General features: G+C 35.8%; 1 protein-coding gene across 1 annotated transcript; it reads left to right on the top strand.

The window, feature by feature from the left end:
• Nucleotides 1-12,669: 12,669 nt before the first annotated feature.
• On the top strand, nt 12,670-25,417 carry LOC122805486 (forkhead box protein A2-like). Its single transcript, XM_044075672.1, has 2 exons — nt 12,670-13,084; nt 22,731-25,417. Exons 1-2 carry the CDS (start codon nt 13,016-13,018, stop codon nt 23,895-23,897), a joined length of 1,236 nt encoding a protein of 411 aa, XP_043931607.1. The 5' UTR covers nt 12,670-13,015; the 3' UTR covers nt 23,898-25,417.
• The last annotated feature ends 239 nt before the right edge of the window (nt 25,418-25,656 follow it).

The following is a 25,656-nucleotide window of genomic DNA, read 5'->3' as shown; positions in this document are numbered from 1 at the left end:
CTGAAAAAACTTAGACACTGGCCAAAAGCAATAGGTAAGGACCACTTAGTTAAAGGTTTACAGTTTTATGGTGCAAGTATTTGGTGGCTGACAGTGACTTCAGGGCTACTGTATGTTGACAGTATGTAGTGGTCTAGAAAGATTAGTTCAAATGCATTTTTGCTAGTAACTTCTTCAAATGTCATTTGAGTATGCACTTGTTTAAAAGTCATCTATGATAATCCATTAACATGAGTACATTGATAATGTGAATGAATATGAAAGTCCATGTATTCTTTTATTACACTGTGTGCAGTCTTTTGCCATTGAAAGTGATTACTAGGTTAAGTGCGACAGTTAGGGTTAGGATTTGGGTTAAGTTTAGCTTTACGGTTATACACAGAATCAGTCTTGGAGTTAGGGGTGGAGTTAAATTTAAGGTTAGGGTCTGAAACACTACTACGCAGCTAGAGTTCTTTTCAGCATTGTGTATTTATACTTGTGATTTACAAACTTATGGTTTTGAACTTTGGACTTTCAAATTGACATTGAAACTTGTGACATTTCAAATTCTGTGTTCTGAATTCATCTTACTGAACCATGTGTTTTATACAATGCATGGATCTCGCCATACCTAGCAGAACCAAGACTCTCTCCTCCAAAAATAGGAAGCCAATCTGGTGGTGCCCTGCCATAAACAAACTCTACAACAGAAGGAGGAAACTGAGGCAGAATAAGGTGAAGTCCCAAGACTGGAAAAATTCCCTTATCAGCCTCAACAAAAAGTTGAGATCCCTCATCAAATTCTCTAAAGTTAGCTATGAAAACAGAATTGCAGCAGATAGTAAAGAAAACCACAAGGCCTTCTATAGTTATTTAAAGAATCTCCATGACAATACCCAGATTTTCTCTGAGCTACTGCACAATGGAACATCCTATACCGAGCCAACAGATATTGCCAATGTACTAGCCAACAGATTCAGAGCCAACTTTACCCCCCCCCGAAGGGACCAGTCACAATATCAGTAGATTGCCAGGCACCCAGTATTACTGCTGCACAGGTTAAAACAGCACTGTCCAAGGCCAAGAATACAGCTTCTATGGGACTCAACAATATTCCTGGCTGTGTTCTAGATGAACTACAGAGTGAACTGGCATGTGCCTTGTTCAATCACAGCCTCACCTCAGGTTTTTCCCCCACCAAATGGCACACTGCTACAGTCATCCCTCTCCACAAGGAGGAGTGACTACAGACCCTAGGAACTATTGCCCATTAGCCTGACAGGTCTGACATGCAAAACTATGGAACGCATCATCATAGACCTAATAAACAAGGATATAGTGAATCTCCAAACTCTGGATCCCATACAGTTTGGTTTTGTGAAGGGTAGATCATGCCTGCTCAACTTGGTCAACTTCTTTGAGTCAGTCACCAGAGCTGTGGATGAAGGCAAGGTGGTTCATGCAGCTTACCTTGATCTGGCCAAGGCCTTTGATATCATTCTCCACTCAGGAATCATAGAAAAACTCACTAAGCTAGGCATTAACAACCTATATCACTAGGTGGGTTGCAAACTGGCTCACAGGTAGAACCCACAGTGTGAAAGTAGCTGACTGCAAGTCAGACTACCGACCAGTCATGAGTGGAGTCCCACAGGGTTCGGTCTTGGGTCCTCTCCTGTTTGGTATCTACTTCTCTGAAGTCCAGGCCAACATGAAGGGGTTCTGGCTGACAAAGTCTGCAGATGATTGCAGTTGGGAGCTATTATTAACTCCTCGAGGGATGCTGACATCCTACAGAAAGGGCTCACTGAGACAAACGACTGGTGGCAGAACCATGGCCTTAAGCTCAATGCCAAAAAATGTGTCATCATCCCCTTTGGGAAAAACCTGGTTTCCATGAATTACCACATTGATAGTAGTCCACTGGACACAGAAGGCGTTATAAGAGGTCTGGGAACACAGGTTGACAGCAACCTCTCTTTTGACCACCACATTGCCATGTAGCACATCTCATTACTAAGGGTTTTGCATCCAGGAAGAAAGAGGTCATTGTCTCCCTCTACTCTTCCCTCATTAGGCAAATCATTGAGTACAATGCCCCATTTTGTATGTACCTCACTAAACACCTGCAATAACTGGAGAGGCCGCAAAAGTACCTCACAAAGAGGATCCTAGGTCTTAAACATTTTTCCTATATGGACAGACTAAACAAACTCAAACTATTCTCTGTCTCATATTTTACATAGATGTGATCTCTGCTTGACTTACAAAGCCATGTCTGACCTAGCTCTGTTAGAAATGCTACTTCTAAAGAAATCCCAATCCCTCCACACCACACACTCCAGGGACCTCAACCTCATTACCACAATCAACAGAATATGCTGGAGGGACAGGTTCATAACCAAGAGACTGCCCATGCTATGGAATAGACTTCCCATACATGTCAAGCAGAGCACCTCACTGGCCCTCTTCAAGAGAAATCTTGCTGAGTGGATGGGAAATAAAAAATTCACCACAGGGATCACTCCACTGGCTTTACTCAACAGAGGTGCTGGGAACTAAGGTCGGGTGGCATGATGCCAGGGTAATCCTATGGGTTAGGCTTGTAAAGGCCCCCAGGGCCATTAGCCTAGTATACACCTATGAACCTATGAACATATTAAGATGTGCATGACACTAAAGATTTATTATGTGGTGCTCATGCAGTGTTCCTGTTTGCTTGGAATGAGCAACCAAAGAGTCAGTTGCAGTCCTTCTTGCAGAAAGCACTCAAATTATACATGTGTATTTCCCATTGAATTACAATAAATCTGCACAACGCACTGCTGAAAACTCCCCAAAAATGGACTATTAATGAAATACTATGTGGTGCTTGGGTAATCATCTGCAAACTAATTTTCTTTTGTTTTTTTTATAGCATAACACTGCAGGACAGAACACTTACAAAAGAGGCTTGGAAAGAAAACCATTGCTGACATGCCAAATGGCAAAACCCCAAGCATCAGAGAAGCTGAAAACTAATGTCTGACACACAGAAGGGTGAAAAAGTAAAAGTGTTTTTGTAATGGGCAATCCTCATGCACCCCTGATATTGGAGACAAGACTCTCCCCCTCAAACATATATACACTAACTGCATGGTTAAACCAACATATAGAAGGAAGCATATCCCAAAAGAAGGGAATCAGTCCTGACACACACCTAGAATTCACACTAGCAATACTTTCCTGTGGAAAACAATGATCAACATTGGGTTCCTTGGCATCTTGTTCTTTGGGCTATTGATACTTCAGGAGTTCAACTCAGCCACATGTCGATATAGCCATTTAAACATTAAGGAGTGCATCATTATTTCTGTTCAGTGCATTAACAAATTGCTTCCCCTACGCAGAATTTTGTAGAATTATACAGGTTAAATAGAGATGGTTAGGTCTCTTGACATGATTTTCTAAGAAGTTATAAAAGAAGACACACTGCAAACTTTTATAGTTTCCATCCATGCATATAGTTTTGCAGTTTGTTTCAGTCTTTCATTATAAAGGTTATTAATGGAAGCTAAAATATAATATGCTTTAAAAGATTCTGTGGGACAGCACATTGTTGTTATATCTCTTCCACAGCCATGTAGATGAGATAATCATGTTTCAGGTATTAGTTTTCATCTTTTCTGATGCTTAAGTTTTTGTCATTTGTCATGTCATAGTAATCCATCACAACCCTGCAGTCTGGAGTTGGAATATTAATATAAGGGCATTGAGGGAAAGACGCTTCCTGCATAAGGAGTGTATGAGGAGACATTTAGGAGTTAGGTGTTCAAAGTGCAGTTTGAATAGTTGGCCACAACACTGCCTTCATCACAGAATCATTCTTCAAAAAAATAACCTATATCCAATTCTGCAAAGATAGAATTCTGGAAAAAGTATCACAGCAATGTTTGATTTTATGAGTCTTTTTCTAAGATGTGTAAGTCATACATTAAGCAGTAAAGTACCAGTTGTAAAAGTGAGTATTGTCTGTTATTACTAAAATTACTGAAGTTCAGGTAAGGACTTGAAGAATGTGGTTCCATCCACACACACATCTTGCCAGATAACAAAATAATCACAGGAACAGCTACTACAGTATAATCCATGCAGGAGAGTTAGACCAACTGAAAAAGTTTTATTTTCTTTTAAAAATGCATAAATGCTCTATAACTCTGGAAAGGGGCATCAAAAATGTCTTTAGTTTTTTCTGAGTATTCTTGAGCTTTGTAAATTTGCTCAAGTGAAGGAATTTGCTTTCATTGGTACTGTCAGTTGTGATTAAATATTTTAATACTTACAACTCACAATTCACAGTATTCAGGGGCATTAGTCTTCCATATCAAATATATATTTTCATTTCAGTCTACAGGAATTAGCAAATAAGTAACTGTTTTTTCTCTACCCAGTCCCTTAGTGAACACATCAGACTTATTTGGCAAATATTCCCAGAATGTTATTTGATTTGAGTGTTAAATGCAAGCTATATATGTTACAGCTGGTCAGAGTTTCAAGAGAAATATTTCCATCTTCTATCATTTAGAGTTTATAATATGTCTGCTTTGTTAAGACTCTGACTTCATGCCCTAGCATACACATTACACCTCCAAGGGATGGCACTTCCTGCTAAATTTCTTTCCTATAAACTCAGAAAATCCATTTTTATTGAGTGCACTGTGTTGAACCAACCTCTCCTGTTAGAGTCATGGGACACAGCATTTTTTCAGTTCTGTGACATTTTGCAACTGAAAATGCATGAAGAAAAAGGAATATAGAAAAGTGAGCTGGTATTTTTTCAAGGAATTCAGAGCAATATAAACATGTAAACATGAATGTATGCATTTATTTATTAATCTATCTGTGTCTGCTCTACAGAGAGGACTGGCCATACTAGACAATGTCACCTCACATGGGACACTCTGGAAGAAAAGCTCCACAAGTGTTACATAGGCTCAATAACTAGGCAGAAAGAAGAAAGACAACTGGAAAGTGAGAGAGGCAAGTCAAAAACATGGAAAGACGATAATGCATGGAAGAGTTGATATAAGATTGCCCAAATCAGCTCACAGAATAATACATGAGTGGAGCATTTCATAACAACTGAAGTATCTGATAATGTAAATTTAGGTAAAGTGCAGTTTGGTACTGAAGTAACAGTATCTGGTATTCTGTAGCAAGCAAGCAAGCACAGTTTGGCACCAAAGTAGCAGTACCTGGTCTGCTATGCTACACGGATAAAAATGTACAATTACACATGCAGGTCAGGACAAAGTAACTAATTTCACTATAGAAATGCTAGTGAGAAAGAGAAGCATTCTGAGATGTCCTGTGGCAGTCAGAGACAGAATTTAGGCTAGTGTGTAGACCTGACATAAGGTTACTAGAATGCATCTTGGAAGACCTCTCAACATTTTCAGATTACAGAAATATTATCACATTATGAAAGGTCTAATCGGTTAAATGCAGTATGTGTTTGTTTGTTCCCCATGTCATCTCTATAGAGTGCGATACAAAAGAAGCTCCCGTTATTTTCTGTAGAGCACAGTGCAAAAGAAGTTCCAGTTATTTACAGCGGCATGCAACATCATGTCTTTATGAGATTCCTAGAACATATACATCTTGGTCCAGTTCTGGTAAATGGTGCCAAAGTTATTCATGTATAGAAAAGTCATTAACATTGTAGTATTAGACCTGCATTGCAACTATGCATAGCATTTTTCAACCAAATTTGTTTTTTGTTTTTTTGTTTTTTGTTTTTTTTTTGTTTGTTTGTTTTTTTTTTGTTAATTTGCTGCTCTAAACTTCCAGGTGCATTACATTTATCTTTATCTTTGTAGCCTGGGTCATGACTGAAATCAGGAGTTGATGGAATATTTCACTTATGTAGTTAACACATAAATTATAATTAAAGTGAATGGGAATTCTTGTCATTTGTCATAGCTGATGATGTTCTGAGACCAAGTTACCTAGTTGATGTAGTTTCCTAGTCTGGTATTTAATAAACAGGTACTACCTAACTGTGATTCCAATATAGCGTGCTCAAACAGGTAAATAAAGAATGCATGCAAAAACACGATGATTAATCATATAACAGTGGACAAACAGCACAAAAGTGATTGTTCTGTCAGGAAAAAATATGAAGAAGTCAACAGAGGCAGAATATGAGTGAAAACTGTCATGAAAATTGTAGAAAGCCTGTGATAAAGAATTCAGAAATATGCTTGTACACTTTATAGCTATAGACCAAACGTTGGCAAATAATTGTGTAAACTGTAATATACTATAACCATGGATTCTTGTTAAGTGTGCATCTTCATATACAGCTATACTTTTGCTTATGGTTAGGCAAGTCTTTGGGTTTTCAGCTTAGAAATGATTTTATACTGTGTCATTAATACAGTAATAGTGTATTTCCCATATAGACGTAGTGGAGAAAGAGCTTCAGTTTTTATTTGCATGTGTGTTTGTTGCTTGTATGCATATTTGCTGAGAATTGCTCCTTAGACTATTGAACTATTTAAAGGAAGAATGTGAATAGCTCAGAAGATTTTAAGAAATTAGTGCTTATGTGGAGTTTTGCTGAAAGTCTGAAGAAACAAAAGAAAATGAGATTTATAGTCCTGTGATTTTAAAGAAAGGTAGTATTTACCTTTTATTGGAAGTTCTGTATATGTTGCTTTAAAATATTTGAGAACTTTAGTTTGCTTCAGTTTGTTTGTTTGTGTCTTTCGGCTTTTCCCGGTTAGGGGTCACCACCGCGGAACTCCAGTCTGCTAATGATTGGCAGTTGATTTTTACGTACCGGCTTGCCAGGCCTATGTGGCAAATTTTACACAACAACTTTTAAGAAACAAACACATTCTTGATCAGAGTTTGTTAATTTGTGCATGATGCATTTTCTGTAAACAAAATTGTTTGTAAAGCTGAGTAAAAGACCCGATTAGAGGTAATCTATTCATGGCTGAAGTAATGATTCTACAGTTTTAGCTTTGGAAACTGCTGCTTCAAGGATCAGTATTTGTACCTATTTCATGGCGTGGGAAAACTGATAAGATCAAGAATAAGATTTATCTAGTGTATTGATAATGTATTTCTGTGCAGCTGCTTTGGGGTTAAAATATCAAAAATAGAATGAATTGAGCAGTTGATATTATATGCAGACAGACAAGACTGACATAGTAAAAGAGTAACATGCAAGATTATTGTGTTTGTACTGCTATAGAATTGACAATTTCAGCTGCAGCCAAGTGTGGTGTGCATATGTGTATTTACTGGAGTTTTGCTTTTTCTTTCACAACAGCGGTGGTACTATGTAGTCGTGATAATGTAAATATATGAGTTATCTCAATAAATGCATGTTTTCTGTACGTGCATTGTACTTTTCCCCAGTTGCTTACTAGATACTCACATGAGGGCTGTGCAATCAGTTAGAGGATTAGAGGATTAGATCCAAGAGCTAAGTGAGATGAGACTACAGTTCTCCACCATGTGTCTCCAAAATGTGAAACTGTACCTCTTATAATGTGGACTAAATGAGTAAACTGTGGAATACTTACACTAACTTTGACTAGGAAGCTCACAGCATGGTTAAATTCAACAGCAGTATCTTCTGAAAAGCAATGTATGAACACAATTTTAATTGCATTTATTGTTTTCCACTGTGCTTTTTCTCCTGCAGTTTTATCACTGTGCTTACCCCCTTTACCCCCTATATTTTTATTTATAACTTTTCTGTAACATTGCTACATTTCTTTTTACAATGATTGTAAATTGTGTAGCTTTTCTCCCATGATCTCTGCTGAAAAGGGTTTTATCCCAATCAAACTTCCTTGTCAAGAAAGATAAATCAATAAATAAATAATAACTGCTTATTAATACTTAAAACATTTTTTGAAGAACTATTATAATTCAGTGATTTGCCATGGGTATATAAATGTGAGCCAGACCTTTCAGTATGGACTAGTGTGCAACCTGGAATTTTTAAGACTAAAATGAGAATCACTCCTCATATTACTTGACAAGTAAGAGTGAATCAGTAAAGACTGGCTAGGTTCTGCATTGAGTTTGACTCTCAGTACTTACAGACGTATTTCTCAAGTGCGCCTCATTGCAAGGAATGTTCCTCATTTAGGGTCTTAAAAGCCCATGTTCCTTTTAGTTCCACACCGAAAGCATCTGTCATACATTCAATGTTAGGATTTTTAACTGATATCCAAGATAAATAGAACTGAATCATATTAACTCATCGGAAAAAAAACTTTTTGTAAGTAAAAAATAGTATATTTCAACCATCCTATGAGATTCCTAGTTGAAGTTGTTAGGAAGCTGTTAGTAAGTGTTTCACATTTTGCCCATTTGTTCCATATTATTAGAGGCAGTGTTCCTAATTCTGAAGATGGAAAATTAAGATTTATGCTTATAGATTATTTCTGTACTATAAATAAATCCAAAAGCTCATCTGGTTTTTAATATCAAATACTAGATCTGGGCAATGCCTGGTGCAAAATGTATAACCAGATTCACACAGTGGCATGATATCCATGTATAATATTAAGTACAGTTTCAAAAATGAGCATGTGTGCCCTCAACGCTGGTCATGGAGAACAACAGAAGACCTTATTTTCATAGTTAGTCTGCCTTTGTATGTGGATGTTTTGTGGAATAACTAAATTATCAAGTAGTTAGCAACTTGATATATTTCTGCAGCCAAGTCTGGCATATGAAGTGCAGAAAAGGGAAAACAGAAAGGCAGATACTTACTAGTTACTGAAATGCAACCCCCCCCCCCCCACCCCGCATCATCTCTCTCTATCTCCCTCTCTCTCTCTCTCTCTTTCTTTCTTCCTCCCTCCCTTTAACTCTTTCAGTCCCACCTCCTCGGGTCTCCCACATTGCCCTTGCCAATACCTCATTACAGATTTCCTGTTAACTTTCCACCACATCTACTGCTGTTCCACTCTTGATGACTTGGTGTACAGTGCAATCTGTGGGTCGTGCAGTCCCCTTTTGGATTAGCATTTCCACAATGAATCTCTGACAAATAGAGCAAAACTTCACATTTCCAGTATCCCACTTGTACAACTGATGTGCTTTAATCAGATGTATCCTTCAGTTCGAAGTTTTCAGGTCTGCCATTGTATGTATTTTCACTGATGATGATGTATGAAAGCGTTATGCAAAAATCCAGAAATAGCCATATCTTTCTTTAATATCTGCTGAGGTCATCTTAGAATATCGTTTTATGAAGCTGGATTCCACAAGGAGGACAATCCTTGGGCTGTTTTGTTTTGTTTTTTTTTCCTCCAATATTCTTAAGGGAAATGTGCTTAAAAGCAGAAAGTGTGCGTGTGTGTGTTGTAATATTCTACCTAACTACAACTTCTGCTGTACATAACGACTTCCATAGGTATACAATTATTTAACTGAAAATGATCACCTTTTAATGTTGTATGGAACAATATATTGAGGCAAGAAGGTCTCAAAGAGTACATAGGGCAAAACCTGGAAAGCTGTGCGCTGTGCGCGTTAGTCAAGTGCCAAATGGGGAAAGAAGAGTCATCACTGAGCTAGAGAGCGCAAAACTAATCTGTGCTGTAAAATGTTGAAAACTGTTATATAACGAACCCTACGTTAAAAGGGAAAGGAAAGAAAAGCTGAGCTCCCCGAATAGTGTCGTCCAAGAAGTGCATTGAAGGTGTTTAGCATTCATGCCAACTTAAGTTTTCTGCCCCCCCCTCCCCCATCACACACACACACGCACACACACACACAGCCAGCTTGCTCCTCTCCGATAAAATCATAATGCCACTGAAGAGATGCTATCATTCACTGGTCCATAATAATAGTCCTTGCCTGATCTGTTTGATTCAAAAACAAAAGACTGCCATGTAAAAGAGACTAGACACATCGGCAAATAAAAGTAAATAAATACCTATAAATATCCATAGGCCTACCAAAGTAGTGTGTTAACAGCTAAGGTTATAATATTTTAACGAATTGGGGGCCCTGCTGTTTTGTGCTCGTGACAGAAGGAATCACCACTTCCTGGATCTAATTTGTGGCTTTCTTCACGAGACATTTTAATAAACAAATAAGCCCTAATATGTATAAGACCCGGGTAAAAGATAGTTATCGGGGAAGGAGAGATGTAATATTTTCAACTTCATTTAACCAAGGCAGACTGCTACAGAGTGAGGAAGAGATCACGGTGCAAAATGTAAAACTTTGTAAAGTAAGTCTACACGATGTATACCACAAAGGGATGCGCAATATTAATAATTAATAGTAATAGTAGCAGTATAATTGTTGTAAATATTGTAATAAGGCTCTAAAACCTATTGTAACCGTGTTTATGGAGCTTTTCTCCCCAGGACTCCATTGAAAATGGGTTCATCTTGGCCCAATGGACTATCCTGGTAAACCAACTGCAAATAAATAAATAAAATAAATAATAATTCATCTCATTCGGCTCAGTTATTTAGTGACAACGTTATTTCACAGAGTGAGTCGGTAGACTATAGGTTGTCTGGGATGATAACTGCATAATTTTACCAGTGCCCTTACCTATGCCTCTCCTTTCAAGTGTACCTCATTTGGTGTCTTAAAAACTCCAGGTCCCTCAAAGTTTCACATTGAAAAAAGTCTGTCATACATTCAGTGTTAGGATTTTAACTGATATCCATGGTAAATAGAAATTAATCATATTGCTTCATTAAGAGATCTTCTTTAAAAGTATAACCAGCATATTGTAACCACCTGTTACCTTCCTAGTTGAAGCTGTTAGTAAGCCATTAGTATGTGTTCCACATTTTGCCCATTTGTTCCACATTATGAGGGACAGTGTTCTTCATTCTGGAGATGGAAGGTTGAGAGCTATACCTTTACCTCATTCACCTTTCTGAGAAACCAGAACTCCCACAGATGCGGTAAAATAAAACCAATGTTGAAGTGTTTGTCTTATTTACATACCTCTCAACCTCTTTAGCGCAAGAAATCTGGACAAAGCCTAAAATAATTGGGGAACAAAGGCCCCAAAACAGGGACATATTTTAAATACTGCTCTTATAAACTTAGAAAGATGCTAGAATACCAGATTTTGTGTTAGCGTACTTTTTCTGGAAGATATAGTCTGAAACTCAAATGTGTTCATTATTTGGTGACTTCATTTCTCAGCGATTTATCAGAAAACTACAAAATGTATGAAGAAAAAGCAAAAATTTGAAGGAAAAGATATGGACATTCTGTGAAAATCTAGACAGTTGAGAGGTATGCTTATTTAATAAATATGGTACTTATAGATATGTGACCACTAAGAAATGTATTTAAACAGAGGCCCTAGCAAATGTAGTGCCACTAAACAGTGTGACAGTGGTTTGATTCCTTTCTCTCCTTTAATATTTTTTTCAGAAAGCTAGGAACGCGCTTGCTATATATGTGTGTGTGCGTGCGTGCGCGTGTTTGTGTGTGTGAAACAATTACCTATTTTTTTGGAATTATTTTACAATGTGTTGTGTCCATTTCTGACATGGAACATTTTGACACACAGTCTCCAAACAATGAAATCGCCTCAATCCCATCCAGAACGCAGTCAGGTAGTCATTCCATTAATATGCTGCTTAATTCTAACGTTGTCTGTAACCGGTATTGAGTACCACTAAATGAGAGTGTAACACCGCCCCCACACACACACACACACATACACACGCGTGAATACTTAATTATTAATTTATTTTTTTCAGACTGAATGAAGATTTAGCTTGAATAACAGTGTTCATGGGCTAAAGTAAAACTCAAAAAATTGCAACGCCCAAGTATAAGTGCAGATTACTATAAAAGAGGTTATCAAATTTCTTCTGCATTTGAACTATATAGATAGACGGTTAGCCAGCTAGTAGATATATATATATATATATATATATATATATATGTGTGTGTGTGTGTGTGTGTGTGTGTGTGTGTGTGTGTATATATATATATATATATATATATATATGTATATATAAAGTGAAAACGCCTCAAAACGTTTGACGTATGTGAATCTGAATGAATCACTGAAATTTAAATATGTGATATATTAACATCAAGAGATAAAAGGCGAGTAAGGGTTCTGTAAAGTATTAAACAGATAGACAAGCAGAACGACAGATAGACATATATGTGTATGCATTATTGGTGATTGTTTGTATGCCATACAGAGTGCTCCAAAAACTTTCTTTACTTGCCAAGAAACTATACCAAATAATACCTCATTCACTTGCAACCAAAAGCGATCACTCTGAAAACTCTTGTATCTTGTTCTGTTTTTGTGAACAGGTCCTTAAGTTAAAACATATATATAGAAAACACTCACACAGCAATTCTTTGTTTAACTTTTTAGATTTATTATTTTCCCCCGAGATGCTAGTTTATCACACTTTCGTTTGAATAAAATAATAGCAATGAAACCCTGATTTTTTAGCTAACAAAGTTACATGTTTTTTTGAAAATATAATACCCTGGGTAAGTATTACTTGAGATTGTACGCATTAGTATCATTTTCATTTGCCTGTGATCTTGCACCCCTCCCCCATCGACTTTAAAGTTAGGAAAGGCAGCCGGAAAGTGTCATCGAGTGCAGAAGTTAGCAGGCCCCAGCAGCATTGCATTAGCATTTTGATCAGACTGTCCCCTTTGAGGTAATGAATTGATTTTTGTGTTAAAGTGATTGGGTTCTGCAGGTAGACAATAAGTGAGAATCAGGAACCAACTTATGAGCCAGAGGGGAGGCTTTTGAAAGACTGTGTGATCTTGGAGGAGGGAAATGGGTATTTAAATAGGCTCACAGATGCCTATATAAACCCCCACCTAGGAATTTTAAGTACAACCAGTGTCACTATAGGCTTGGTATAGGAGGAATACAGTCGTCAATTAACTTTTGTTTTATCCTCCTAAAATTTTCTAAACACCGTTTACTATTTACCAAAAATAGAGGCGCAAACGTGGATTTCTGCCACTTTTGAGGAAAGTAATTAAAATGCTAAGTGGAATTAAACTAGAAGGACAGGACACCACCGACTGGAGCAACTATTATCAAGATAATGAGGTGCAGTATTCTGTTAATTTATTTTGAAGTATGTTTTGCATTAATCTTATCTATCCATCCTTCAGTCTCTGTCTTAATTTATGGTATCCTGCCTTCGTGCTACAGTTGTGTCTGAATACAGAACGTACAACCTGACACTATTTGTTGAGATACATTGGGCAAATAATAGCAATAAACCGCAAATGATGGATTTCACACGCATACCTCTCAACTGTACTGATTTTCGTAGAATGCTTAGATTGTTGCCTCATATTTTTGGTCTGCTCCTCATAAAATTCGCGCTTTTCCAGCAAATTACTTATGGTTGAAGTGATCGAATAATGGCACATATTTGAGTTTCAGACTTTATATTCTTTAGAAAATGCATCTTAATACAAAATATGTTAATCTGTTAACTTTAATAGCAATATTTAAAAATGTGGCAGTAGTTGCAAGTCAGGTGTTGGTGTTAAAATTAAATTATTTAACTGAAAGACTGGAAAATCGTTGTATTTGTAAGCCTAATACAGTGTGTATTTTTCACCGTTGAAATTCACTAGTCCTTAGCCACAGTTGAAAAAAGAAAAAAAACTACAAATAAGGGTTAAATAAAGCACATTGTTTTATGCTAGCAGGTATTTAATAGAATGTAGTTAGCAAACTTGATGACACAAAAATGTCAGTAGAGATTTAAGCAGTGATGCATCATTTTCTCTTGTCACTGGGATGCAAGAACTGCAAGAAGTTATGTGGTTCTTTTCTATCCTGACTAAGTAAAATGTTTGTAGAAGCGCTGCCCCCTGACACTATCCTCTTTGTTAAGAGCAAATTATCTTTAAAGAAAAGGCAGGAAAAAAACAAAAGCGAAGGGAAATGTCAGTGTGGGTGGCCTTAATATAGTTATACTGACTTTGCTGAGTTAAACGAGGAAAAAAAGGCTTTACGGATGCCAGGATTATTCCGTTGAGCAGCCTTTGTAGGTTTGTGTTAAATACATTTTCCCCACAAAATGTAATGCTTCAGTGTTTCGGTTGTATAACGTAGCACTTTAAATGTATGTTGTATTAGTATCAGACTAAATGTTTCTTTTTAAACTGAAAAACAAATATTTTATTTTTGTGGGACCCGCTACAGTATTCCCATGGTTACAGTTATTTTTTGCTATTATATCACTTTATTCAAGACTTTACTTTGTTTGTGGTATTTTTTTGAAGACGTTGACATAAGCGGACATGCAGTTGCCATATTTCCTGCAAAATAAACCGGCTAGCGTTATGACAACGAGCTTTTCAGCATTTCCATTCCTACTTTCATATTCAGAAAAACTATATTAACATTACAGTGATGAAGCACCACAAATATAAACGTTTTGGGGGCATTTAATATGGAGTACAGCTCAGTCTACCGACGCTTGTAAATTTCTGCACATGTTAGTATAGAGAATGTAGTCCTTGTTGAATGAAGCCATGATTTTGATATCGACTTAAGTGAAGTTAGTAACTAGTATGTCTGTGATCCAGTTTTATTGGGAGACACTTTGTAGGTGGTTATCTAATACAGTTAGTATGCAATATTTACATGAAGGATATGGATTTATAGTGGAATAGTTTACACTATGAATAGTCGCGCTTTACAGCAGTACTTTTTATTCATTATTTATTTATTTATTTGACATTTGTTAACCGAGTTAGTGTAGCTGGGCAGCATGCCCTTATTTGACATTTGTTAACCGAGTTAGTGTAGCTGGGCAGCATGCCCTTTTTCAGCAGAGACCCGAAGAGAAAAGCTCCAGGTTACATAAAATTAGACTATATACTGAAAAAAGATAAAGCAAGATTTGTAGCAAGTGAAAGTTTTGTCATTATACAATAGTAAAAACCGAACAGGAAAGATGAGTACATCAGATAATATTTGTAGCATGCAAAAAGAGATACCAGGAATAAGTCATACGTCAGAAATTTGTATTATACAGTACAGTAACAGCAAAAGAACAAAATACAAACACGTGACGTTAAAGCTTTAGTAGAAGTGAAAGAGTATGGAGGCACGCTTAAGAATTCATTAAGATTTCCTTAAGTTATTTTCCTAGACTGGTGAGTTCGTGATCTGTTGTTTTAATCCAATCAAGGGTGTAACTACTCTTTGCACTCTTAATGACTACATTTTTTTTCTGAGCATCATATCAGTATGGCTTTTTTAGTCATATTATGTCTGCAATTGTCTAAATGAATGACTCCAACGGTAACTGCAATATTGCTAATCTAAAGGTATTTTATCTTTAATAGTTTTAGAGGGAACAGCTGAAAATGTTACTTACATTTATTAAGTGCTGGAGCAGCATTTTGCGAGATTGTGTCCATTTTATGTGGTATGTGTCGGGAGTAAGGTTCTGAGTACAAAATGGAATTTGCTTGCTTCACCCCTGTATCCAATATACCTTATTCTGATACTAACAGCTACTAATTGCGCTTGCCTGTTTATCTACCCTTCTAAATTTCAGTTTCTATTGTTATTAAAACAAATCTTTTTCATCCTCTGAATTTAGCATTCTGTATTTATGCGTGCGCTTGGTGTGTGCCTGTGTCTATGTGCATTTGTAGCTAGATTAATAGATACATAGATTATATATCGATTAAGTGCAATATTTTCTATATCAGTCTATTTAAGTGTAGGGGGTCTTCTAAGAGTCAGAAAGAAACTGACTAAAGTCAGACTTGGCTGCTAAGGAAGAAGTTTCGTGAAACGTCTACGGGCTGGCTAAAGCTAGTTTTAGTTGCCTACAGACATTTTATTGTTTCTTTATCAACATTTCTGAATTGCATTTCAGAGATTCGTTGTTTCTTTTTCTTACTTTTTGTCCTTTTGTAAGTAGGCTTGTAGTTCATAGCATTTTGATGTTGGGTATCAATGGTTTCTCGTGGTCCAAAACACGATTTAATAATAACCAGGCTTAAAACAGCATAATCACCAGGATGGAAGAACATTGCCCTGTTTAATAACCACCAGGATAAATCTAATTTTCAAACCAGCATGTGGTAATCTGTTAAACTCGTATGTATTCCTTGTAGATATATATCCCATTATAATGTGATTTATTGTAAACTTTATAGTTATTTTTAATAATTCCATCAGTACCTGTTGGTGGAGTTGGTATTCCACTTTTAAACATGGTTGTTATTTTTGTGTATTTTATTGTACTAACAATTAAGTACAACCAGTATAATTTACCTATTGGAATTACCCAGTACAAGACTGATAAACATAAGCATTAGCAGGGTAAACTTCTTCCTCTACAATACCACATTTATTCAAGTGGATAGTAAACTGCTGCACCCAGGTTATGGTGCAATTTGCTGTTATTGTGTAATATTTTTGAAGAGCCATTCACTAGTAAATATTGTCTGCATGAGTTTAGCTAGTCTTACATCATGTCATATAAGCCATAATTCATTTATAAGGCTGCAATATTTTGTCCAGCATAAGTTTACCACATTGAACACATCACACCTTCAAACACTTACAGAAGTGGAGAATTTACCAGTTGACCAGTGAGTAGAGCAGTTTATGTTTTTATATTACTGTAAAGGTGTCTCTTATATAATGGATTTAGTGTAGGTGCGGCATCTTTAGTTTCATATTTGGTTTGGGAACTAGAGAGATGGGGATAGTTATTTCAGAGGGTGGTTACAGAACATGAGTTTGATGCACAAACCAGAAGTTTTTGGCTATTGGTAGGAGGAGGCAGCGCAGCTGTCTGAAAGGTTGTATACAATTCGAATAAAATTCCCTCATTGTTTGCATCTGTCTTATTTTATGCGTATTACTCTTTTACCATTCACAACACATAATACAAAGACCTCTGCACCTGTCTTCCTAGTTTTTGTTTGAACCCGCTTTAAGTCATTGTTGAGCACTTGTTCACTGTATTTTGTTTCCTTCTTGTATAGCCATAAATTTCTTCAAAATATCTTCTTCCTAGAATTTTCATTTTGTTTCACTTCATTTTGATAATAATTCATTTTTCTATTGCTATTTCATCTTTATACTAGCAGCAGATGTTTACTTTATTCTGGTTCCTTCCTGTATATTCATAAAATTTTCTGCCCACTTTTTCATCCTGGAATTGTTTTTTTTTTATTTTGCTTCAGTTTTTTTAATAAGTTTGCTATTATTTTGTTCCTCTTTACAGACTCATGCTTTTTGAGAAGTACCAATAACTACAGAAGAATAAGACTTTTGGAAATGGTGAAAGAATGGCAATTCTGCTTATTAAGTGGAAGATTCTTTCTCAGCTTTTATATTTTTTGTGTTAAAAAAATCTGTATGCAGTAGCGAGTTATGCCATTTTCTGAAAGTAGTAAGTCATTCCCACTCTTGTCTGTAGACTGTTGCAGCCATAGTGCTTCATCTTAGCACAGTCTCCATCCAAATAGTCACGCAGTACAAGTAATCTAAAACCATTTGTCTTCTAGCTTTGTTTTTATTGTCTCACCATTGATGAATATTGTAGACATTCTGTTTTATTTAATTCCTGAAGTAAGTCTGCCTTTTCTGACTTCATTGCATTATGCTTCATTTGTTACTTTCGTACTACTTTAAAATATTTATGTTGCATGGGATTGTGCAGTATTTTCTATTAAAGTAAAAAAATATCACTGTGAAAGTATTTCACAGTGCACTGTAAGTAAAGACAATATTTTAAATGCTCTCAATTCCTTCTCCGAAAGAGTACATATACTTTTTACTGCTGGAATGAACCATTTCTAATAGTATCATAACAGGGAAAATCTGCATATATGTCAACATGAATGATCTTTTTTTTGTGCAGTTTGATTTGTTAAAAACAAATGTTAGGAAGGCAGCTATATCACAGATAGTGACATCACACATGTAATGGCTTCAGCTTAGATGGAGGTCGAGCAAAATAAAAAAAAAAAAAAAACAATCTTGGCAATCCACTCAAAACAGATATGTTTGTTTCCTAAAGCAAACACTAAACTGATGAATAGAAACATACCTTAATTAATTTACAGTGTTATGAAGCTGGCATTTTATGATACTTTTTACATTTATCTGTGCGTACAATCTATACTGCCTTTTTTATGTCAGATTATATTGTTGTTGTTAGGATTTTGTTTGTAACATTTAAGTACCTATAATGTGCAGATGCTTGATGCATTACACATCAAGGTGCCCCTAATTTTGTTGCAGTTCACAGATTGTTTATGATTTAAAAAAATCTGCTCTGAATTTAAAGGCACTAACATGGTCACTCATATTTTACTCTGTATGTTACTTTTTTGTCTTATATTTTGATGTGCTATGTCTTTCATTAATCATTTCAAAATGTATAATACCTTGAAAAATAGCTTAAAAATCCTTAATTGCTCTTAATGAATGGCTTGCCAAAAATAGTCACATTCAGTTGGGAAATAAATGTCTGACACAGAATAAATATTGTATTCTTCAGATACTTTTCTTTTGACCTTTGTTCATATGTATTTATTCTCTGAACTTATGTTTTTGCCATATATCTGTATCAATGGTAAAAGACTTAAAATACTTTAATGTTATGCATAAAACCCATGGAAAGCATGTAGGATGTTACTGTAAACTGAATACAAAATATTTTAAGGTAATCATCATTTCATCATTTTAAGAACTAATCAGAAGCTTTCTGCTTCTGTTCTATACCCAGGCAGGCTTTGTGTGTAAAACATTGATATGTTATTATAAAAATGGTGCACTGGCTGTCATGACAGCTAGCTAGTTAATGCAATGAGAACAAAATAATTTATGGACCTGTTAATCTGATATGTTATTATAAAGACGATGCACTGGCTGTCATTATAGCTGACTAGTTAATGCAATGAGAAAAATCTCATATGGACCTGTTGATCTGAATTTGAACCCAATGGCCTCCAAATGTACGAAGAAGGACCAGGAACAGATTATTTAACTACACAAAATGCAAGCTAAATCTGAAATTAAGTACTTAGGTTTAGTTAGTCTTACCAGCTGAAAAAGTAAAGTAATTGCACTTTCAAGTTGAAATTATTGTTAACTATTTAAGTTTCAAATGTCACCCAGAAATATTTACTGGAAGATTTGCTCAATTGCCTTTTCCATTTTTATATTCCCGTGACAATGTTTATTGTGGAATACACAGCAAAGCTTAACCATTGCTGTAAAGGACATGAAACTCAATACATTTCTTTATGGCACAAACATAATTATTGCAGAGATTAAAAAAACATTATAAACTCTTACAGTGTGAGTTTTAAAGTATTCCTGGATCTGCATCCATTTTTTAAACAAACTTGTCAAACTTTTTTATAAGAATAATGATGTCTATTTTAATTTTTTTTAATTTGGAGTCATTAGCGCTGATTTATGAATCTTGCATTTTTGTTTGACATCACATTCAACCAATTCCATGTCAGTTCAGAAACAACATTGCTAAATGTAATTATTACTTACTGGTGTAGTTTTTGCAAGGAGTATACTAATGGAGTGTGTAACTAAGTGAAAATGTAGAACTCTTAAGTACTAGTCCGACTGCCATTGCTACTTTGTGTAATATATGTCTCCCAGTTAATTGAGGAAACCTGATGCAGAGAATTTCTAGCTCACTGTGCCCACCTTTTACCCCTTGCTTGGTATAATATGCCAACCTATCAACGACTGCACCAAAATAGTTTCAGAAAGGAGATTCCATGATTCTTTGTTTTGCTTAATTTATTCATTCATAATTTGTATATTCAACATATATTCCAGCAGCGAAACTCATGGCTTCTTTAACTGGAGACTTTCATATCATGTAGAAAAAGTAGCAAGTCTTATTTTAAGAAAATGAAGAACCTGTAATAGTCTTTTGAAATGGCATACTCAAAAGCAGTGTCAATGTTACAGCAATAAGTGAATTGTATCATATGAACTATTTTCAGGACCACAATATTGAATTAATATAGTTGTTATGAAGCTAAGAACATAATATTTTAGTCCTTAAAAACGTGCCTTACCCATTTATCAAGAATCATGAAAAACTCTAGTATCAGTGTTTCTCAGTTAGTGGAAATGTTTCAATATTTCTATATTTGTAAATAAGTTTTCATGATTTAATTTCTTTATCCATTTTGCTACAATATTTTTCTTAAGTTGCACTGTGGTTTCATGTATGTTCCACAAGATACTTCCAAAACACAGAAAATGTATTTAGATGGTCTATAATTGGCTCTGGAGCTGCATACCCTGCCAATTTCCCTGTTTCTTTCATATGCCAAAAATATCTTTTGAATTTATTCCCCCTTTTGCTTTCTTAGTTTGTTGTTATGTCTTTCGGCTTTTCCCGGTTAGGGGTCGCCACATCTCCGGTCCGCTAATGATTGGTAGTTGATGTTTACGTGCCGAGTTACCAGCCCTGATGCACAACCTTCAATGAAGGTACACCCATTCATGCATGTCTCCATGCAGAAGACGCTCGAGCTAAGAATCGAACCGGACAGCATCCTACTATGAGGCGACAATGCTACCGCAGCACCACCACTGCAGGTTCATCCTAACATACTTACTTATACTGTTGAATTTATTCCCCCTTTTTCTTTCTGTGAAATGCACATCCTAACATACTTATACTTTCTTAAAATAGTTCCAGAATCTCATAATAATGTATTCCTTAAATCAACTATGAATAAGTCATACCATAGCAGATGTAATAAAGTAATTCTCAGCACATCACACACCACTTGGTTATAGAACATTTTTGTAGTTTGCAATTGTAACTTTCCTCCTGCAAACAGCTGCCATCTTGTAGAATTAATACACTGCGTGGGTGCAGTGAATTTACTACTATAGCTGCAATCCCATGTGGATATAGAGCATCATGTCATTTTTCTGCTCTGCCATCACATAACTCAATTGTGGCAATTAGCAAGCAGCAGCAGGCACAGTACAGTGTTGAATGACATGAGGTAGTTAATGCATTGTTCATTCTTTGCATTTCAGTGCCTAAGACAGCCCCTCAGTACTGACCAAGAAGCAAAATTCAGGATGCCTTTTCCCCAGTATATTACAATTATGCCTGTCTTCAAGCAGAAGTTGGTGTAACACTTTTTATTATTATACAGCTAAACTACCACAATGCAGCAGCACTTGTTCCCTTTCAGAAAGGAAGCAACATTTTAAGCATCGCTCCCCTAAAACCTTTTAGAGTGTTTTAATGACAGCATAAATGCAGGACTCTTCAAAAATAATTAAAAGCACATGGCCAACAATCAGCAGGGGCAGCAACTAGGCAGAACAAGTTCTGAAATGATGTTCTTTAACTGAATATTCAATTTTTATTAGTATGATGTGCAAGCTTGACTTCTTCTTCTTCTTTCGGCTTTTCCCGGTTAGGGGTCGCCACAGCAGATCACCTGTCTGCTCATGATTGGCAGTGGAGTTTAACGGGGTTGACTTGCCAGCCCAGTGCCCAACCTTCCACAGAAGGCACACACATGCATGCACTCACACTTAGGGCCAATTTGGGGAGTGTCCAATCCACCTGCAGCATGTTTTTGGGATGTGGGAGGAAACTAGAGCACCTGGAGGAAACCTACACGACCACAGGGTGGACATGCAGACTCCGCACAGAAGGCGCCCTAGCCGAGAATCAAACCAGAGAACCTCTTGCTGTGAGGTGGTAATGCTAACTGCTGCACCATTGTGCAAGCTTGACTACACTACAAAATATTCCTCTTGTATGACCCAGTAGGTGTCTTGTGAAAGTTTATATTATTCATTGTTTTTTTATTTTTTCTGCATCTTAAATACCATGTGATGTTCATGTTAAACAAATGGTAGTTCTTGTAATTAGGCTGGGTTACAAATATAGATTTTGGAAATATGTTCATATTTACCATTGGAATGTTAAGAAAATAAAGTTAAAAATCTGACATAATAAATAAGGTAGCAAAGGTTCTGTACAGTCCAAAATAAACAGCACAACACATTTTTAAAAACTCATTTCCAAATGTTGCATGAGGCATTTTACATTAGAATTATGAGTTAATTCATTAATTTAGTTTTGTTGATTGGATTCATCCCACTATGAATATTCAGTGTAAGTATTATTAAATACTAATTAGGGGAAATTTGGTCAGGAAACAGGGAAAATTGTGTTAACTTTTTTGATAAATGCCACAGGATCTTTTATTGTGCCACCTGAGCAAACATGGATTTAAAGCATATGCAAAGTATACTCTAAATGAGTTAAATAAAACATTCATTAACACCAACACCGTATTCATGTCAACCACTGCTTAGAATATGGGAAAGAAAAAAAGTCACATGGAAATCTCACCACAGATATCCTGTGGAGGACAATTTAGTTTGCTGTAACTGCTTAAAATAATCAATTCTCAAAGTGATACTGCTGTTTTTATTTAGAGGCTGTCAAGAAGCAAATGAGCAGAACCACATCTTTTAAAAAAAACATGTAGAAATGCTGAATACATTCCAAATGTAAAACTGGAATTCTTTTATCATAGTTATTTCTATTAATAAAAGCCTGCATCAAAACTTCATTTAGCTGACGTGTCTTTGTTATAAATTGAATATAAGCTGCTATGTTACTGGAGTAATTGTAAAGTACGTGTCTGATTTTTCTGTCATTTTATTTATACAGATTTATTCAAATATGAATGGCATACCTTCAGGAATGGCATCAAGCAACTTCATGTCAAATTCAGTATCAACAGGATCAATGACCATGGCTTACATGAACTCTGGATTAGGATCTACAATCACAGGGCTACAGGCTACTGGAGGGTCTATGAATACAGTGTCTTCTGGCCTTCCAGGTATGGGAAACCCTTTTACTCAAAATATGGGTCAGGTTGGAACACATCCAACTTCCATAAATGGCATCACTCCTTATTCTTCTATGACCTCACCAGTGTATGGACAGTGCAGTTATGACCTTCCTAGAGACTCAAAGAATTATAGACGCAATTATACTCATGCAAAACCTCCGTATTCTTATATATCACTTATCACAATGGCCATTCAACAGTCACAAAGCAAGATGCTAACACTGAATGAGATCTATCAGTGGATCACTGACTTATTTCCATATTATCGTCAAAATCAGCAGCGCTGGCAAAATTCTATCCGACACTCACTTTCTTTTAATGACTGTTTTGTGAAAGTGCCTCGTTCTCCAGACAAGCCTGGAAAGGGTTCTTACTGGGCTCTTCATCCAGAATCTGGAAACATGTTTGAAAATGGTTGCTATTTGCGGAGACAGAAACGTTTCAAGGTTGAAAAAAAGTCAAGTACCAAGTCATCTCATGAGCAACATAACAATTCAGAAGAAGGAACTTCAAAGAGTAACAGCTCTCCAAACCAAAACGGTGATGCTGACTCTCCCCTACACTCTCCTCAATCAGTTTCCAGTCCAGAGCAAGGAAGATCTCATCTTTCCAAAACAAATTCAACTTCTCCTAGTATAAGTCCAGAATCTGACAACAGAATTTCTCCAGTTCATCAGTCTCTAAGCCAACTGTCCTCAAACAATACTCTTCTTTCTCATTTGATCTCAGATTTCAGACCAGATCAGTTCGCCTTAAGTCATCCATTCTCTATTACAAACCTCATGTCCTCTGAACAACAATATCAGAAAATGGATTTTAGGTCTTATGAACAGATGATGCAATATCCAGGTTATAGTACATCTATGTCGAATGATTTAAATCCCATGTCTAGCAAGCCTGGACTTGATATGTCTTCCTTTACAACAGATGGTTCATACTACACAAACATGTATACCAGACCTATCCTAAGTTCTTTGTGATAAAGGCATGCCTGCATCAAAGCACATGTACATATATTATTTTATATTTGAAATGTAAGGTAATGATATGCTCATCTCCGTGTGTTTTCTTTTTTAAGAATGAGAACTGTTTACTGGTATGGAATTATTTCTGTTTGGGGAAAAAACAAACAATCGGAAGACTTTAGACTGATGAACTAATATGTCTGGACCACAAATCATTATAAACACTGACCCCCATTGTCAAGTTAAAATGAACTGTTTATACCACTGTGCCAAATATTTTGCCTATTGTGTTACACACTAATACATTCTTCATGAATATTAATTAAACTCAGGGCTATAAAGTACATTTTTTACACTGAATATCTGTGTCAGTAAGCCTGCCATCAAGAAGATTTTTCATAGTAGGATGAACAAACCATAATATTTTGGTGCTCTGGTTGGATGACTATAGACATATATATTTTTAATAATCTGTAAGTTTATAGAAAAATGCAACAAAAATAAAATGTAGTTTCTTTTTTTATTTTAAAATAATTTAATGTCTGTGACTGGCAGAATAGTTTTTGTGTTGTTATTTATGTAACTGTGCAATGCTGCCTTACATTCCGATGAATTATGTTTCCTAAACTTTGACTCTAGATTAATACATTTTAATCAGGGTTTGCTTTGCACTTTTGGAATGATTCTTTATAGCAGCATACCTACAATGTTTACAGCTATGACCTGTTTAACTACACTATAATTTATTGAGATTTCCATTAATAAAATACAGGCACATTTTTTTCTGTTTTAATTACTTTTATAAAATAAATAAACACATTGCAGACTGCCTGAGTACCATCTTTTTATACTATTAAAATCTACCAAGATGAAATATAAATATTCTAATAAGTAACAGTATGGGTGGAAATCCTTGGACCAAACTAGGGGCATATAAAAACAAGAGGTTGTATGGTGTTTCTCAAACCTGAGCAAGTAACGGAAAATATTCTGAAGTTTGTCATGTAATGGTTCTCTTCTAAGTATCAATGTTATAAAGCTATGTCAGTTTCATTGTGCTATGGGCACTTGTTAATTCTGCATCATCTACTTTTTCAGTGTTACTTGATTTAGATAGCATAATTTATTTCATGTTTGCATAAATAAGCATCTTAAAATGTTTACTTATTTAATCTGCTTAATTTCACTTGGTGTTTAAAAAATAAATCTGGCAGATGAACATTTCAGTTTAGTGAGTCAAGCCTATAATCTGTGCTAGAAACAGTGTATGCTCATGTTTCTATGAACTTCCAGACATTTAAATGCATTTTTTTCAGTCCTACTCTACTGCAGTATTTCAAATGTAAATACGTTCATAGCCAGTTAAGAAAAACAAAGTAAGGACTAACATAAATGCTGTGACTGCTTTAAAATTATATAATTCTCAAACTTCAGGAAAATGCTGAATAGAATTAAAAGGAAAGATGATAATTCAGGTGATAATTTTGATTACTGTGATTATTGTTTCTGTATTAATAAAGTAACCCGTTACTTTAGTGCATTTTAATATGGAAAAAATGAAAAGTATGACTTTCTGCATATACCTGTACATGAATTTAGTTAAAATATAACTTTTCACACTCCCTTTAGAATCAGAATAAGAATCGCATTTATTGGCCAAGTATGTGCACACACAAGAAACTTTACTCCGGTTTCATTGACTCTCCCAAGTATGAATTACATAAATAGCATACATACAACTGTTAAGAACAAGACAAATGACATACATGCAACT

This window comes from Protopterus annectens, chromosome 6.part1 (genome assembly GCF_019279795.1).
Source record: "Protopterus annectens isolate FY-2018-M chromosome 6.part1, PAN1.0, whole genome shotgun sequence".
NCBI lineage: Eukaryota > Metazoa > Chordata > Ceratodontiformes > Protopteridae > Protopterus > Protopterus annectens.
The sequence above is the reverse complement of the archived record's forward strand: the minus strand, read 5'-3'. Positions and strand labels throughout refer to the sequence as shown.